General features: G+C 47.3%; 1 protein-coding gene across 2 annotated transcripts in view; it reads right to left on the bottom strand.

Annotated features, from left to right (window-relative positions):
- IFT172 (intraflagellar transport 172) overlaps positions 1-13,627 on the bottom strand; it is a 32,744-nt gene that overhangs the window by 17,022 nt on the left and 2,095 nt on the right. For both annotated transcript variants that reach the window (XM_045844581.1, XM_045844582.1), the window contains exons 2-16: positions 12,204-12,347; positions 11,892-12,004; positions 11,431-11,470; positions 11,088-11,153; positions 10,799-10,878; positions 10,484-10,571; positions 9,501-9,715; positions 8,489-8,612; positions 7,982-8,077; positions 6,898-7,059; positions 6,474-6,527; positions 5,938-6,041; positions 5,708-5,793; positions 2,518-2,630; positions 1,505-1,672 (exon numbers count right to left, since the gene is read on the bottom strand). In XM_045844581.1, coding sequence (XP_045700537.1) covers positions 1,505-1,672; positions 2,518-2,630; positions 5,708-5,793; positions 5,938-6,041; positions 6,474-6,527; positions 6,898-7,059; positions 7,982-8,077; positions 8,489-8,612; positions 9,501-9,715; positions 10,484-10,571; positions 10,799-10,878; positions 11,088-11,153; positions 11,431-11,470; positions 11,892-12,004; positions 12,204-12,347 — 1,653 coding nt within the window. The remainder of the gene's footprint in view (positions 1-1,504; positions 1,673-2,517; positions 2,631-5,707; positions 5,794-5,937; positions 6,042-6,473; positions 6,528-6,897; positions 7,060-7,981; positions 8,078-8,488; positions 8,613-9,500; positions 9,716-10,483; positions 10,572-10,798; positions 10,879-11,087; positions 11,154-11,430; positions 11,471-11,891; positions 12,005-12,203; positions 12,348-13,627) is intronic.

Raw genomic sequence — 13,627 nt, 5'->3', positions numbered from 1 at the left:
TCCGGCCTTCCACCTTGTTTTTTCTGGTCCAGCACCTTGTTTCCACTCGGCACTCGGCAGCAGCACTGAGCTCTCGCTTAATTGTTAAGGAGTAGTTACATTTATACAGTCCTAAAATCACATTTGGCCCTTTGAAGGCAACCGCGAGGCTGGTGTGGCACTGGATGAAAATGAGTTTGACACCCCTGCCCTACACACAGAGAGCTGTTAAACTTCTCAGAACAACAAAGGAAGTCAATCAATGGGACAACATTTGCAAAAGGCTAAGAAAATTAAGTCAGTCTAGAACTGGGTGCTGAGTGCGAGCATCTCTCAAGAACAAAAGCTGGCCCTGACTGGTGTGGCTCAGTGGGTTGAGCATCGGCCTGCAAACCAAAAGGTCGCCCATTCAATTCCTGCTCAGGGCACATGCCTGGGTTGTGGGCCAGGTTCCCGGTTACATAAATAAATAAATAAACAAATAGAATTTTTTTGAAAAAGGACAAAGGCCAAATAGAAGCATTTTCAGATACTCAAAAACAAAGCTTTCATCATGGGAAGGCTTTCTTTCAAGAAGAAAAGTTAACTCTGGAGGAAAGGTCTGTGATGCGCAAGGAAAAGGCGAACAAAGAAACTGGCACCATGACGGGGAAGCTACACAAACTGTATAAAACAACAATGTCTAATTTGGGGGATGACAAAAGAGAACTAAATACTGGATAATAATGGCAAAGGGGAAGTAACTGAAGTTAACAAAGGTCCTTTTTAATGTCCTTGTACTGTTTGCAGGGGAGTGGAGGTTAGATGCTGAATAACTTTGGACTTTGTTAATTTATGTAGATGGTAAACTTTCAAGAGTAATCGCTACAGAAATACAATGTATAACTTCCAAAAGAAAAAAAGTGGAAAAAGGGGGTTTAAAAAGGAAAAGACCAAACAAACAAAAAATCTCAACCTTAATCAGCCTCAAATGAGACAAGAAAGCAGAAGAGATACAGAAAAAGAGCAAAAAGAAAGAATTCAAGTGCTCTATCCACACCCGCACCAGTCATCCTAGCCCGGCACAGCAGCCTCTCTGCCTTCTTTTCGGTCTCCCAGATACGGGGAGGTTACTTGGGTGTGTGATGTGGGAAGATAGGAGACAGGGTCTGATCTGCAGTCTAAGCAAAAAGGAATTACAACTCTGAATGGCTTCCGACAATCAGCACCGGAGGAAGGGACCCAGAACTGCTCCTCCTAGTGGGGATCTACCAGCCTGAGGGGACTGCTCCCTACCACCCGGTGAATTCCCAGGGCCCCGTCCTAGAGACCCATCCTCCAAGGGTCTAATACAAGGTCAGGAATCTGAACAACAATGGTCCTGGGGCCTGGTCCATTGTGGGGAAGGAGTCCAAGCTTTACTTATTGACTCCATCCCAGACATGATGGGTGGTGGGCAGAGAAAACCAAGTAACCTTTGGAGCCTCCTCAGTGCTCTAATTAATCAGCCTGACACGATATCTGAGGTGCCCTGGTGTCGACATACCCTTATGGGGGACATGGTGACCCTCTCAGGTGCCTCAATGTTGTACCACACACACAGGCTGTTTCGGTTCTGAGCTACCAGCACGTCGCTCCCTGGGACCCACTGCACGTAGGAGCAGAAGTTGAGGATCATCGTCTTAGAGCAGCTTTCGATATCGTACAGATGCAGCTGAGGAAGGAAGGAAGAGGCAGACGGCACAGTCAGAAGGGAGTATGCAGTGTCTTCGGGTCCTGACCATATTTCCCTGATGGTGACCTGTGGCGAGCTAACCCACCGGTCAGGTACTTGCTGATTTTCAAAGCTTATTGACCTGCAACCCTTGAAGTTTATGTTGAGTTGGAATATTCTGACAGGTCAAATATAGAGCAAAGACCTACATCCCAGGAGTTTAAGATAGGTGAAGGTCAGACTTTCATTCCTAGAGTAACTGGGCCAGAGTCACCGGCCTGGACCACAAAAGTAAAGCCACCAGACAAAGTACATGGCCTGGAAATTTGTGATGTGGCTTTGACATAACATGGAAAAATAAAATGAAAAACCAGCAGATAGCCCTTTGACCCTGAGGATGAACTCTTTGGTGGTACCGTACCGAAATTAGAATCAACAAGTGGCGAGGAGGGGACCGCCCCCGAGCCAGCCGCAGCGCTGTCAGACAAGCGCAGGTGCAGTGTGCCGCAGCAGCAGGTGCGGGCGAGGGTCGGCATGAGGAGGGGGAGGAGTGCAGGGGTAAGGAAGTTTCCCGAGGGCACGGACTTGTGAGTAGTGCAGGAGCAACCAACTCTCAAATCCCCCTCCTGACTTTGGTGCCATCGTGACACAATCTCCTTAAGGGTAACAGGGATGGGTTGTGATATCAGACACAAAGAATGCTGGTTCTCCTGGGCCTTGTGCTATGCTAATAGCACAGCACCAAGAAATTATGTCCCATCCTGCCCCCCACAATCCCTGGTAGCAGCGAGTACCACATCCTCTATGGACCAGTCAGTGGCTAAGGCCTTAGCAGCCCTCCTCACACGAAGTTTGCGGTCCCTGAAGAGAAGCTTGTGCCCCGTCTCATTAAGTTCCAGCCAATCCACACGGCTCTCATGGCTGATGGTGCCAATGTTGTAGCCACCAATCAGATCCACTAGAGAGTAAAGGAGACAGGATTAAGAAGAGACATTCCACACAATCATATACAGGGCATGAGGCACCTTGCAAAAGTCTGGCCTTCCAATCACAGGTGGGGCGTTAGGAATGTTCTATCGGTCTGGAGTGTGTCCTTAGGAATGCAAATGGTCAACACATCGGTTTGCTAAGATGCTTAAGATGCTGGGTTTCTTTGAAAACTGTCGAGGTTTTGTTTAACTCTGTAGTTAACTCAAAAGGTCCAGACTCATCAAAAAATGAGATTCCTTCCCTGTATGCATAGCTCAGTTGGTTAGAGCATTGTCCTAATAAGCCAAGGTTGTGGGTTCAATGTCTGGTCAGGGCTCATATTTCAATACACATAAGTTGAACAACAAATCAATGTTTCTCTTTCTCTCTTTCTTTCTCTTCCCTTTCTTTCCTCTCTCTAAAATCAATAAATTAAAAATAAAAAAACAAAAAACGTGATTCTTCCTCTCTGGCACTCCTGGAGTTGTCTCAGAGTAGACAGGAACTATGGAGCAACTGGCTTCCATTACTCCCAAAATCCTCTGAAAGGCAGCACTGAGCATGTTATGGATGTACCCCGTTACAGCGCACCAGGGAGAAAAGGCTGACGCTCCAAATGGCCTTGATGATCGGATCGGTTCCAAGGCGCTGCCTGCACAGTGGACAGCCTGTGATGGGAGAGCGCTCCGGCACACGCAGCGGTGAAGGCACACAGAGAAACTGGAGGGACCTCTGACTAAAGCCAGGCTGGTCAGGACAGGGGATGAATAATTTGGTCTGAACCTTGCCGACAAGATAAGAAATGATCACACTTAACACAGACCCCTCAGGGATGGCTAGGATGCTTTCAGAAAGTCTCCTGAACGAAGCCCATTCACAGCTCCGTTGATAATGGTCCATTACTGATAGGCAATGTGCCTGCCTTTGTTATATGTGCTGAAGCTAAAGATCAAATGCCAGCTGGTGTCTTCAACTGGGAAGACCGACTTAATAATGAATTTTCCTTTAATTAAGGAGCAGAAATGATAAAGCCCTGTTCTGATGCCCAATTGTGAGCAGAGTCACAGAAAGCAATGGCTGTGGGGACTCTGTTTTGTGTACACTGAAGACGGGACCTGAAGAGTGAGGTGACTCACCCAGAGTCTCACTGCTCACTATTGCCACCAGAGCTCTGGCCACTGGACTATGTTATTGTTTCCATTATAGACACATCGCTGAGCTCAGAGATCTGATATGAAATACAGAATTCATAAAATGTAACAATATCTTAAGAACAGACAGAACTGTATGCATATGGAAACTTGATTTATGAGAGACAACATGAACAAATTAGTAGGTCAGGAATGGACTTTCAATAAATGGTTAAATATATGGAAAAAAAATAAAATTAGATCCCTGGCCACATAAAAATAAATTCCAGGTCAAAAGCAAAATTTAAAAATGTTACAATACAAGAGGGAGTAAGGAAGGAATTCTTAAATAAGACCATAGAAGTTAAAAACTATTTATTAAAAAGAGAAGCAATGGACATTGAGATATTAAACATATTAACTCAAGACACCGAGGAGGAGAGAAAAGGCAAGCCACAGGCTGAGTGAAAACACCCGCACTGCACGTAACCACCAAAGGCTATAAATGGATACACACAGAACTCCTCAAAGTCAAGTGAAAAAAAGATAAGCTGATTAAAAAAAAAAAAAAAGGCCAGGGATACAATCTGGCAGTCCACAGACAGAGAAAGCTAAACAGCCAATAAACAAATGAACAACAACAAAAAAATACAAGGAGATATGATTTCACACACAGCGGATGGAGCCAAATTATGATGTCAGGCAGTTTCAAGTATTGGAGAGAATGTGGAAGGATGAGAACTCTAACTGCTGGTGGTAATGGAAATTGGTATAATCTCTTTGGAGAATGATTTGGAAATATTTAGTGAAATTAAAGATGTACTTCTTCTATGATTCAGCGATTCTACTCTAGGTATAAATCTCTGTGAACTGAACACTGTAACTGTGAAAAACCAACACCTTCAGTGTCCATCAGTAAGAGAACAGATAAAAAATCCAAGGTAAATATAACAAAATGTTAGGATTTGACAGAACTGGGTATGGATACACAAGTAATAATAATATTAGTATTATTAAAAGCTACCATTCTTTTTTTAAAAGATTTTATTTATTCATTTTTAGACAGAGGGGAAGAGAAGGAGAAAGAGAGGGAGAGAAACATCAATGTGTGGTTGCCTCTCGAGTGCCCCATCCTGGGGACTTGGCCCGCAACGCAGGCATATGCCCTGACTGGGAATTGAACTGGTGATTCTTTGGTTTGCGGTCTGCACTCAATCCACTGAGCTACACCAGTCAGGGCAAAAGCTACCATTCTTATTATGTACCAAACACTAGTCTGAGTGCTTTCCATATGAGGTAGGCACTGTTTGTACCCCCATTCTGTGGATGAGGAAACTAGGATTCAGAAGGGTACGCAACTTTCCCAAGACCGCACAGACACTGTGGGGAAGTGAGGGACCCTGACCCCAGGGCCCTGCCCTGCACAACTGCTCCGCATGGGCATGTCATTCTCCGCACTTCTCAGAGAGTGCTGTGCTGTTCTCTCTGCTTAAAACATTTCATAATACAAAACTGAAAATTAATAGATAAAATGAGATTTATAAATGCAAACATCTGTGAAATGCAAATAGCATCTCATCACTAGTTACTAATGCCAAAATGTACGGAAAATAAGGCCCCTTCTAGTTTTAAGAGTCTATGATCCTGTGAAGAGGAAAACTTATAAATTTGCTAGTGGTTCTGCTCTACAATTCATAATTTTCCAGACCCAAGATATATACCTAGAGAACATGCATAATTGCATGAGCAGGCCTGTATATCTACCAGTGCACCTACAGGTAGACACGCACCTATGGATTTGAACGTTTCACACGTCCACCGTACAGTGGGTCACACATTACCTCTCGGGTTCCTGGATCCTCCACTCCACACGATCCTGTGATGTCGACCACAAACCCCTATTTTGTTACTAAAGTTATGATAGGGTCTTACTCACCTACAGCGATAGTCTTAATATCAACCAGGTAAGCCAATTTCTTATTCTCTTCCATTCCCCGCTGATGCCTCTCGTTAATACGGACACTGAAACGTGAAAGATGAGGTGAGGCCAAAGGGCTCAGGCAGCTGGGCTGTTTATCAAGGACTCAAGCACCAGGGGATGAAGTTTTCAGGTTAAACGAGGACACAGGGATTAGAAGTCAGCAAGGAATTCTCTTGTGGGGTTACCTGATGAGATGGGGGTTCATGAATTCGGTACGTACAGAACCCAGGGTATCATTACTCCCGTACTCCACCAGGGTCAGCTCTCCAGCATTGAAGATCATGCACACCTGGGGGCGAATGGAACTGTTGTTACTCGGCAGGGAGGTGGCATGATGAAAGAGCAAAACAGGAGAGGTGTCCATTCAAAGTGACTCCCACTTTTCTCTCTATTCTGTTCCTCTACCTGTTTCACCCTCTGCCTTTCTTTATCTACCATTGCTGCTTTATCAACCTGTTGCTACCTGCCATCTTTCTTTTTTTTAATTTTTTATTTATTTAGTTATTTTGAGAAAGAGAGAGACATCGATTTGTTTTTCTACTTATTTATGTATTCACTGGTTGATTCTTGTATGTGCCCTGACCGGGGACTGAACCCTCACCCTTGGCGCATCAGGACAGCGCTCCAACCAGCTGAACTACCTCTCCAGGGCACCACGTGCCATCCTTCTGACGCAGGAGCTTGAAGGAAGCTTATCAAGATGGAAGAAAGTTCTACTCACATTCTCATTTTCAAAAAAATACTTCTCATTGCCACCGGATCCCTGCCACGCGACCTGCAAAGGGAAGAGAAGACACGGGGAGCCATGTGCATGACTGCCCAAGACAGCGCCGAGAGAAGGAACGGGGGGGTGGGTGGGCGGCAGAGACGGAGTCTGGGGAGGCTCCTGCACGGCACAGGGGAGGTGCTACGTCCCTCTGTTTCTGAGAGGTGGTAAAAACCTGCCTCACAGTGGCGATTCAAATCCCAGGGTGCTAATGAGATGAATTTGAGAAGGAGGCCCCCGGGGCCTCCTTCCCTGACACTGGATCCTTGGTACCAGGACGCTAGCGCTTCCTGTGGGAAGCTCTTCCCGCTAGGGACCCTGGCTCCCCCGAAATAGCATCTCAAGAAGGCCCATTCCCTACCTCCATTTCGGGTCCTACCTCACTAAGGCGATTAGTGTTCAGGTCCCCCAGCAGCAGAGTGTCTGACGTGTGGGCCACCAGGTAGCGCTCCTTCCCCAGGATTTTCACTTCTTCCACCTCATAGCCATAGTGTGACTTGAGCACCACGCGGGTCCCCGATGACAGGTTCTTCACAATCACCTTGGCAGGGGACAAGTCTGAGTGAACTAGGCTTCCCCCAACTCCTAAGAGGGGGGACACGCTGGGCCCTTTGCCCACCCCACAGTGCTAAGCAAAGCTGGCACCTGGTTTCCCCAACTGGCCTAGGGTACCGATAGTAATAAGAACACCTCACGTTTGCATGGTGCTTTATCATTTATGAGGTGCTTTCACACACTATCCCTTCGATGCTTCTAATACATGTGAATCTGAAAGTTCCACTGGATAAACACAGTCACTCTCCCTGTGGTCCTGTAGCTCTCTGCAGAAACCTTTACGGTTTCAACTTTTGCCACCGTTATTATATATCTGTATCCGTGTAAAGATACAGATACAAATATATCTGTGCCTTTGCTGGAAGGATCTTCTCTATTAAGGTACAAAGTATTACAGACAATTAGCTTTGAATTCGCAATGACTAACAGTGCTGACACTGGATAAATGTTTCTGGACAAAATGAAAGAATGAAGGAATCAACAAATAATAAATAAAAGAAAAAAGGAAGGTAAAGGTAGAAAAAAGTGGGGTTGGGAACTAGGAAATTAACTTGCAACATCCTGTACAGTGAGTTCTGAGACCCTGAAACAGAAGAATTCACCCTTGTTAATCCTACTGATCAACTTCTCCAGCTGCCACCATACAGGCAGCAAAGCGTTAGACCGGGAAGACGTAAGTGGCAATCTCCATATCCCTGAAACCTGGTGTTTAAACCTTTTCTTATAACAAGCTGGAAGAATTATTTCCGGAAAGTTGCCAGAGAGTTGCCCCGACACATGCTGTTCCCCGGAAAAACTCTGCCACAGGTTAAATCCGACACTGTGGCTGCGGCCAGAAGGCAGGGAAGCATTCCAGAGGTGAATGAGCCAGGGCAAGGTCCGGGTAAGGCAGGCTTCCAGCAGCTTACCTGGCTGGGTCCCACGTACGTCAGCTCGAACTTGTTCCTATAGATGCTCCTGCGGAGGCAGCAGTCAAACTGCTCCACCCCTCCACAGAGTGTGCCCTAGAAAGGAAGGCGGCAGCATGAAGGGCAGCACGCAGGGCGCCCAGGTGCGGGGAGGTATCCAGAGGCACCTTCGAAACTCAGGTTCCAGAACCCGGGGAAGAGCTGGCAGTAAAAGGGTTGGTAGTTTTTTGAAGTGCCAACAGGAAAAGAGGTGGCGGACACAGGACTCATGGGTGTAGTGATGCTACATGAGGGAGAAATCAACCAGCTTATATGACTCTCTGTCCCTTTTGGCCTCTAAAAAAGTATGCGTTTCTCCTTCCTGTCTGTAACGTCAGAGTTTTAGGCCGGGGTCCAAAGGAAGGAGGAGGTTCTCTAGTGTCAGGAGAGAGCGCGTTAGGGTAAGGCAGAATTTTTCCTGGTTTGGAAAACGTCACCAGTGCAGAAGGGGGTTAATGAGGGACGTACCGCGCACAGCCGCGAGCCATCCCGCTTCCAGGCCAAGGCGGTGATGGTATATAGGTTGGCAATCTCCTTGGGCTTCGCCTCTTCCCAGATGCTTCTTCGAGGGCTCCAGTTGAGCACCCGCAGTCTGAAATAAAGTACGTGGCTTTTAGAAGAGATGGAGGGTGAGAAAAGAGTGAAAGCGAGCTGATTAGTCTTGCCAAATCAGAGAAGGAAGGAGATAGAAGAGAACAGACAAACTAGTGAGTGAATCTAGCAGGAGAGGACAAAGAGGTTCAAAGGAAGTAAGCTGGGGAAATTGGGTCCAAAGTAAAATGTAGTAGGAATGATGGGAGTGGAGAAAACAAGTGGAAGTTACAGGTGGCGAGAAAAACGAACTGTTAGCAGCAGGGGAATGTGGACAAAGGTCAGAGAGATGACAGGAGTCGGAGAAGAAGAAAAGAAACAGGAAGAGTCACACAGGAGGTTGAAGGGGTGGAAAGACAGGATGGACAAAGCGCCCCAAGGAAGTGGTGGGACCCAGACCCTAGCTGTGGATCTACTGTTCTATCGTTCACTCATTCATTCATTCATTCACCCCAAATTTGAGCAGATAATATGTACTAGATGCTAACCTAGGCACTGGAGATTTTAAAAAACATGAATAATAGGCCCTCTTCTCAAGGTGTCTTAAATTTAGCCAGACAGACACGAACGCCACAGTATAGTATCAGGTGATGAGCACTAAGCCAGTGGTCTGAAAAGGGGCAACGGGAACACAGAGAAAGTGGAGAGAACCCCCTGCGGACCCCCAGGGAGAGGCACAGAGACACAACAGAGCGTGTGCATTTTGGAGCTGCCGAGGCGCCGGTGGATGGAGCAGAAGAGGAAAGTGCGTGCATTAAACCCTGAGAACCTCTCTCGACGTACACCTGGTTCTGATCCAGTCTCCCTCTCTGGTTGAGAATAACAGGACTGAGGCAAAGCGTGCACACAGGGAACGCAGGCAGAAGGTGCAGCTGGAAAGAGGACCCACCTGTCATAACTGCCCAGCACAACAGACTGGCCGCCAGGACTTGCTGCGGCTGTGGTGAACTCCCGCTCGTGCGGGTCACGGCTATAGTCAAACGTCTGCAGCACATGGCCTTCCTTTCCGTAGGCCACAATCCTCCGATCGCAGCCTGCGGCCACGATGCTGTTGGCAGCCCAAGCCAAGGCATAGGGCGGGCATGGGTGGTTAACCAACTTCCCCTAAGAGAGAAGCAGACGGTTTTAATCACTCTGGCTCAGAGGACTCCAGCCTGGACACTTCTCACTCCGAGCACCAGACACACTCGCTCTGATCCTCGTACTCTGCAGGACTATTTCTCCCAACACATCCTAATCCTGAAGACTTCATAAACTGTCTTTCTCTCTTATACTCACACACACACAAATGACATATATACACATTCAAGAGGAGACCTCAAAATTCACATGTGTTGGAGGTGTTTAATTGGTACCTACTAAGGTCCCCCAAAAGGGAGATGTCCTACACATTAACCAACCATGGGGAGTTATGGCCCCTTTTTATTTTTATTTTTTAGGATGTATACATTTAATTATTATACAATTCTAAGTGTAAATGATTCAGACCAAAGAGAATTAGAATAAAACATGAACATTCCTTTTGTCCTCCATCTTTTCCCTCTCAAGAGTAAATATGTCTTTCGTCTCTAAATTTATATACTTTTTTTTAATATAATGAGAATAATTTTCCCTTTTCATTACTCTCAGAGTTTTCACTTCCCTGTGTCTCCAGGTCCCTTCCACCTGACTCACCCCCTCCTGTAAACATTAAGCTCTGGCCTCCTGAACACAGAGCCTCTCTGTGGCCACAGGCATCTGCGTCTCTCCCTGAGGTCTCACTCCTCTAGCCTCCTCCCCCGGCACCTCAGTCAAAATTCCTTCACGTGGCCTCCCCTAGGAGGGCTCTCGGCATTCCCTCACCCCCTAGCCCAGAGCACCCGTTGTTCATACCTGTGACTCTCCAGAGCCTTCATCGTCAAAGAAATACCTAACAATAGTGCCATCGGCATGGCCAGAGAGAATTCCTTTCCCAGAGCAACTGAGAAAGGCGGAAAGAAGAAAAGGAGAGAAACACAGAAAAAGGTTATTCTGTCTCACCAAGAAACTCCCCTTTCTCTGTCAAACCCTGCCTCGCCTGCCGTTCCTGCTGCCAGCCACCCCCCACCCCTGCCCAATCCCTTTCATGCTGTGGTCTCCCAGCCCAGATTTCCACAGGGTTTCTTCCTACCATTTCCAAACTCTCGGGGTACCACTCTCCTTACTCACTTTGTTGTCAGTGACACCACATAAGACTCTGTCCCGTAGATGGTGGATGACTTATTAGTTTTAGTGTTTGCTAAACGAACCTGAAAATGGGACAATGGACACAAGTCTGGTTAGGGCACTTTCAGTTTCACCCAGGTTGTAAGGGAAGAGAAAACCAGAATGAAAAACTGGTCCCTCTGTATTGTCCCCCTGCACACAACGTGACCCTAGGAAAGAGTAACCACATTGCCCTCTCTGGAACAATTACTCCCACCCATAACCGCTCCTGCGGCTCCCCTCCCTCCTTTACCTTCCCTTCAGCCAGGCCAAACACAATGATGTACTCTGCTGGCCACTGCAGACAGGTAACCGCGCTCTGCGAGGACGAAAGAATGAAAAGGATGGTCACTTCTGTGTGCGTCAGCACATTTACAGTGGCATGGGTCTGAACCACCTGGATGCCTCGCCACGTGCCACCACCCCAACCACCTGTAGGGACGGAGAGGAGGGGACACAACTGGGCTCAGATGAGGATGAGCAGCAGGGAGCACCATGCCTGCAGGAGGCAGAGTCAGATACAGATGTTAAAAAATGCAGGTGTCCTGATGCATGTTTGTTCACCCTAACCTCCCCGGGGCTGGTCTGAACTTTACCGTCTGGATGAACTTGTTACAGATGACTTTCTTGTCACCCCTGCCAGATAAAAGGAGGGAAAGCATATTAAAACCCATTTTTATAATTGACACAAATAATGCTGGGGGCAGAGAAGAAAGGGCAGACATCTTCCTATGACCCCACAGGTGCCCTGAACGGAGGATAAGAGGGAGCCTGAGCAACTGTGGAGCAAACAATACCAAAGAGGCGCCATCACTCAGGGCTCCCCAGGGCCTCGCAGGGCCTCCTTGCTGACTTAGCCTGATTCCTCCCGGGACAGGACCACAGGACACGCCCCGCCCGGCAGGCAGAGGGAGGCACAAACAGGCTCCGCCTCCCATTCCCCAGCTTGGCTCCTCCTCCTCTGTATTGGGGGGGCGGGGCACTCCCCAGTGGGGCATTTCCCCCTGCCTTCCCTGTCCTCCCTGAGTCACCCCCTTCTCCCGATCTCTGTCCTTACCAATCTTCTCCAATCTTGTACACGTAGATGATGTTGTCTGTCTGTCCTATGGCAATTTTGGTGGAGTCAGGAGAAAAAGCCATGCCCTTCACCACATAGCTCTTCCTGCCATACTAGGAGTTAAAAAAAGAAAGTAATGAGAATATGTGAAAGAGAAGAGAAGAAAAGGCACGTGTGTGACTGTGGTGAGTGTGAGGCGTTTATACTGAGAAATGGGGGGGCAGGCCACTGCCTCTGCCTGTGGCTGGGAGGTGGGTTAGAAAGTGTTCCTAAAGCTCCATCCCAGGTAAGGTACATGGGAGCACTCGTCACCTTCATGTCAGCTGGTTTGGTGGAGAATTTGTCTCTCCGCTCGCCGTGCTCATCATACAGCAACACCACTCGGTCCACCGTGCAGACGGCAAACTTGGCATTGTTCTGGGACCAGGCCATGCAGGTCACTTTTGCAGCTCCATCCTGCAGAGGCAGAGGGGGGGAGGGCAACGAGAAACCCAAGTGCTGCTCTAGGATGCCAAAAGCATTTCTAGTTCTGTTACTTCTAGTGTGGCTTCTGTCAGTTTTCCTGCAGACAAAGAGATGCCCACGATCCATCCTGGTCTCCAAGGCCAGAAAGCCCTAGAGTATGAAGACCAGGTGCTTCTAGAAACCCATAAGGCAAATGTACTAAGAGGTCACATGCTTAGTCAACTGTATCACTGTGTCCCTGCAATGGCTTTGTCCCCTCATATCCTAGGCCTGCTACTGAAATAAAGTCATTGATCTAAGTTTTGGTCTCTAGCCATTTATTCAATTATTTTTTGAGTACCTCACTGAGAAAGGCACTTGGCCAGGGGCTGAGAGGGATGCAAAGAGCAAAACATGGTGCCTGCCCCAGGATCTAATAAGACAGTGCAAAAAAGGGGAAAAGTCCCATAAGCGAGGTGTGTACAAAGCACTATAATAGTTTGGAGAAGCCTGAGATAATTTATGTTTGTATGATCAACGTTAAGCTTTGAAGAATGAATGCAGTTGAGTGGGGAAATTATCTGAGGTCCAAGGAGTGGCATGAGCAAAGGCAAGTATGGTCAGGAAATAGTAATTTAATTTAGCCAAAACTATCTTGTAAACAGCAGAATAGAAGAAGTACAGCATGTAAAACAGACTGAGGCCAGTTCAAGAAAGACCTTCAAAGCTAGGACTTTGAGTTTATTTGGTAGGTCAGGGAGATACAGTAAAAGTTCTGGAATAGGGAGTAACTAATCAGAATTGAGATTCAGGAACAATGCCACTTTGTTCCTCCCCACCCCCACTCCCCCACCCCTTAACTGTCCACTTCACAAAAGCCCAAGTTAGAAGGGATCGCCTCCCAGTGAATTGTTCTTGCCTGTCTGTCCCTTCCGCCATGAACCCTGGTCCTCTACAGGTCTGCACTAAGGATTTCCCTCCTTATTTTTTAAAAAAGATTTTATTAATTTACTTTTGGAGAGGGGAAAGGAAGGACAAAGAGAGGAAGAGCAAAATCAATGTGTGGTTGCTTCTTGCTCGCTGCTGCTGGGGACCTGGCCTGCAACCCAGGCATGTGCCCTGATTGGGAATTGAACTGGAGACCCTTTGGTTTGCAGGCCAGCACTCAGTCCACTGAGCCACACCAGCCCGGGCAGATTTCCCTCCTTGAAATAAAAAATTTAGTTTCTGCTTCAATTGTTTGATTAATTACCTGGGCTCTAGAGCCCTCATTTAAAACAGTTACTTTTCAC

The sequence above is a fragment of the Phyllostomus hastatus genome, unplaced genomic scaffold, assembly GCF_019186645.2.
Source record: "Phyllostomus hastatus isolate PE091 unplaced genomic scaffold, TTU_PhHast_1.1 phas_contig_402, whole genome shotgun sequence".
In the NCBI taxonomy this organism is placed as follows: Eukaryota; Metazoa; Chordata; class Mammalia; order Chiroptera; family Phyllostomidae; genus Phyllostomus; species Phyllostomus hastatus.
Note: the sequence above shows the minus strand (reverse complement) of the source record. Positions and strands in the feature narration are given on the sequence as shown.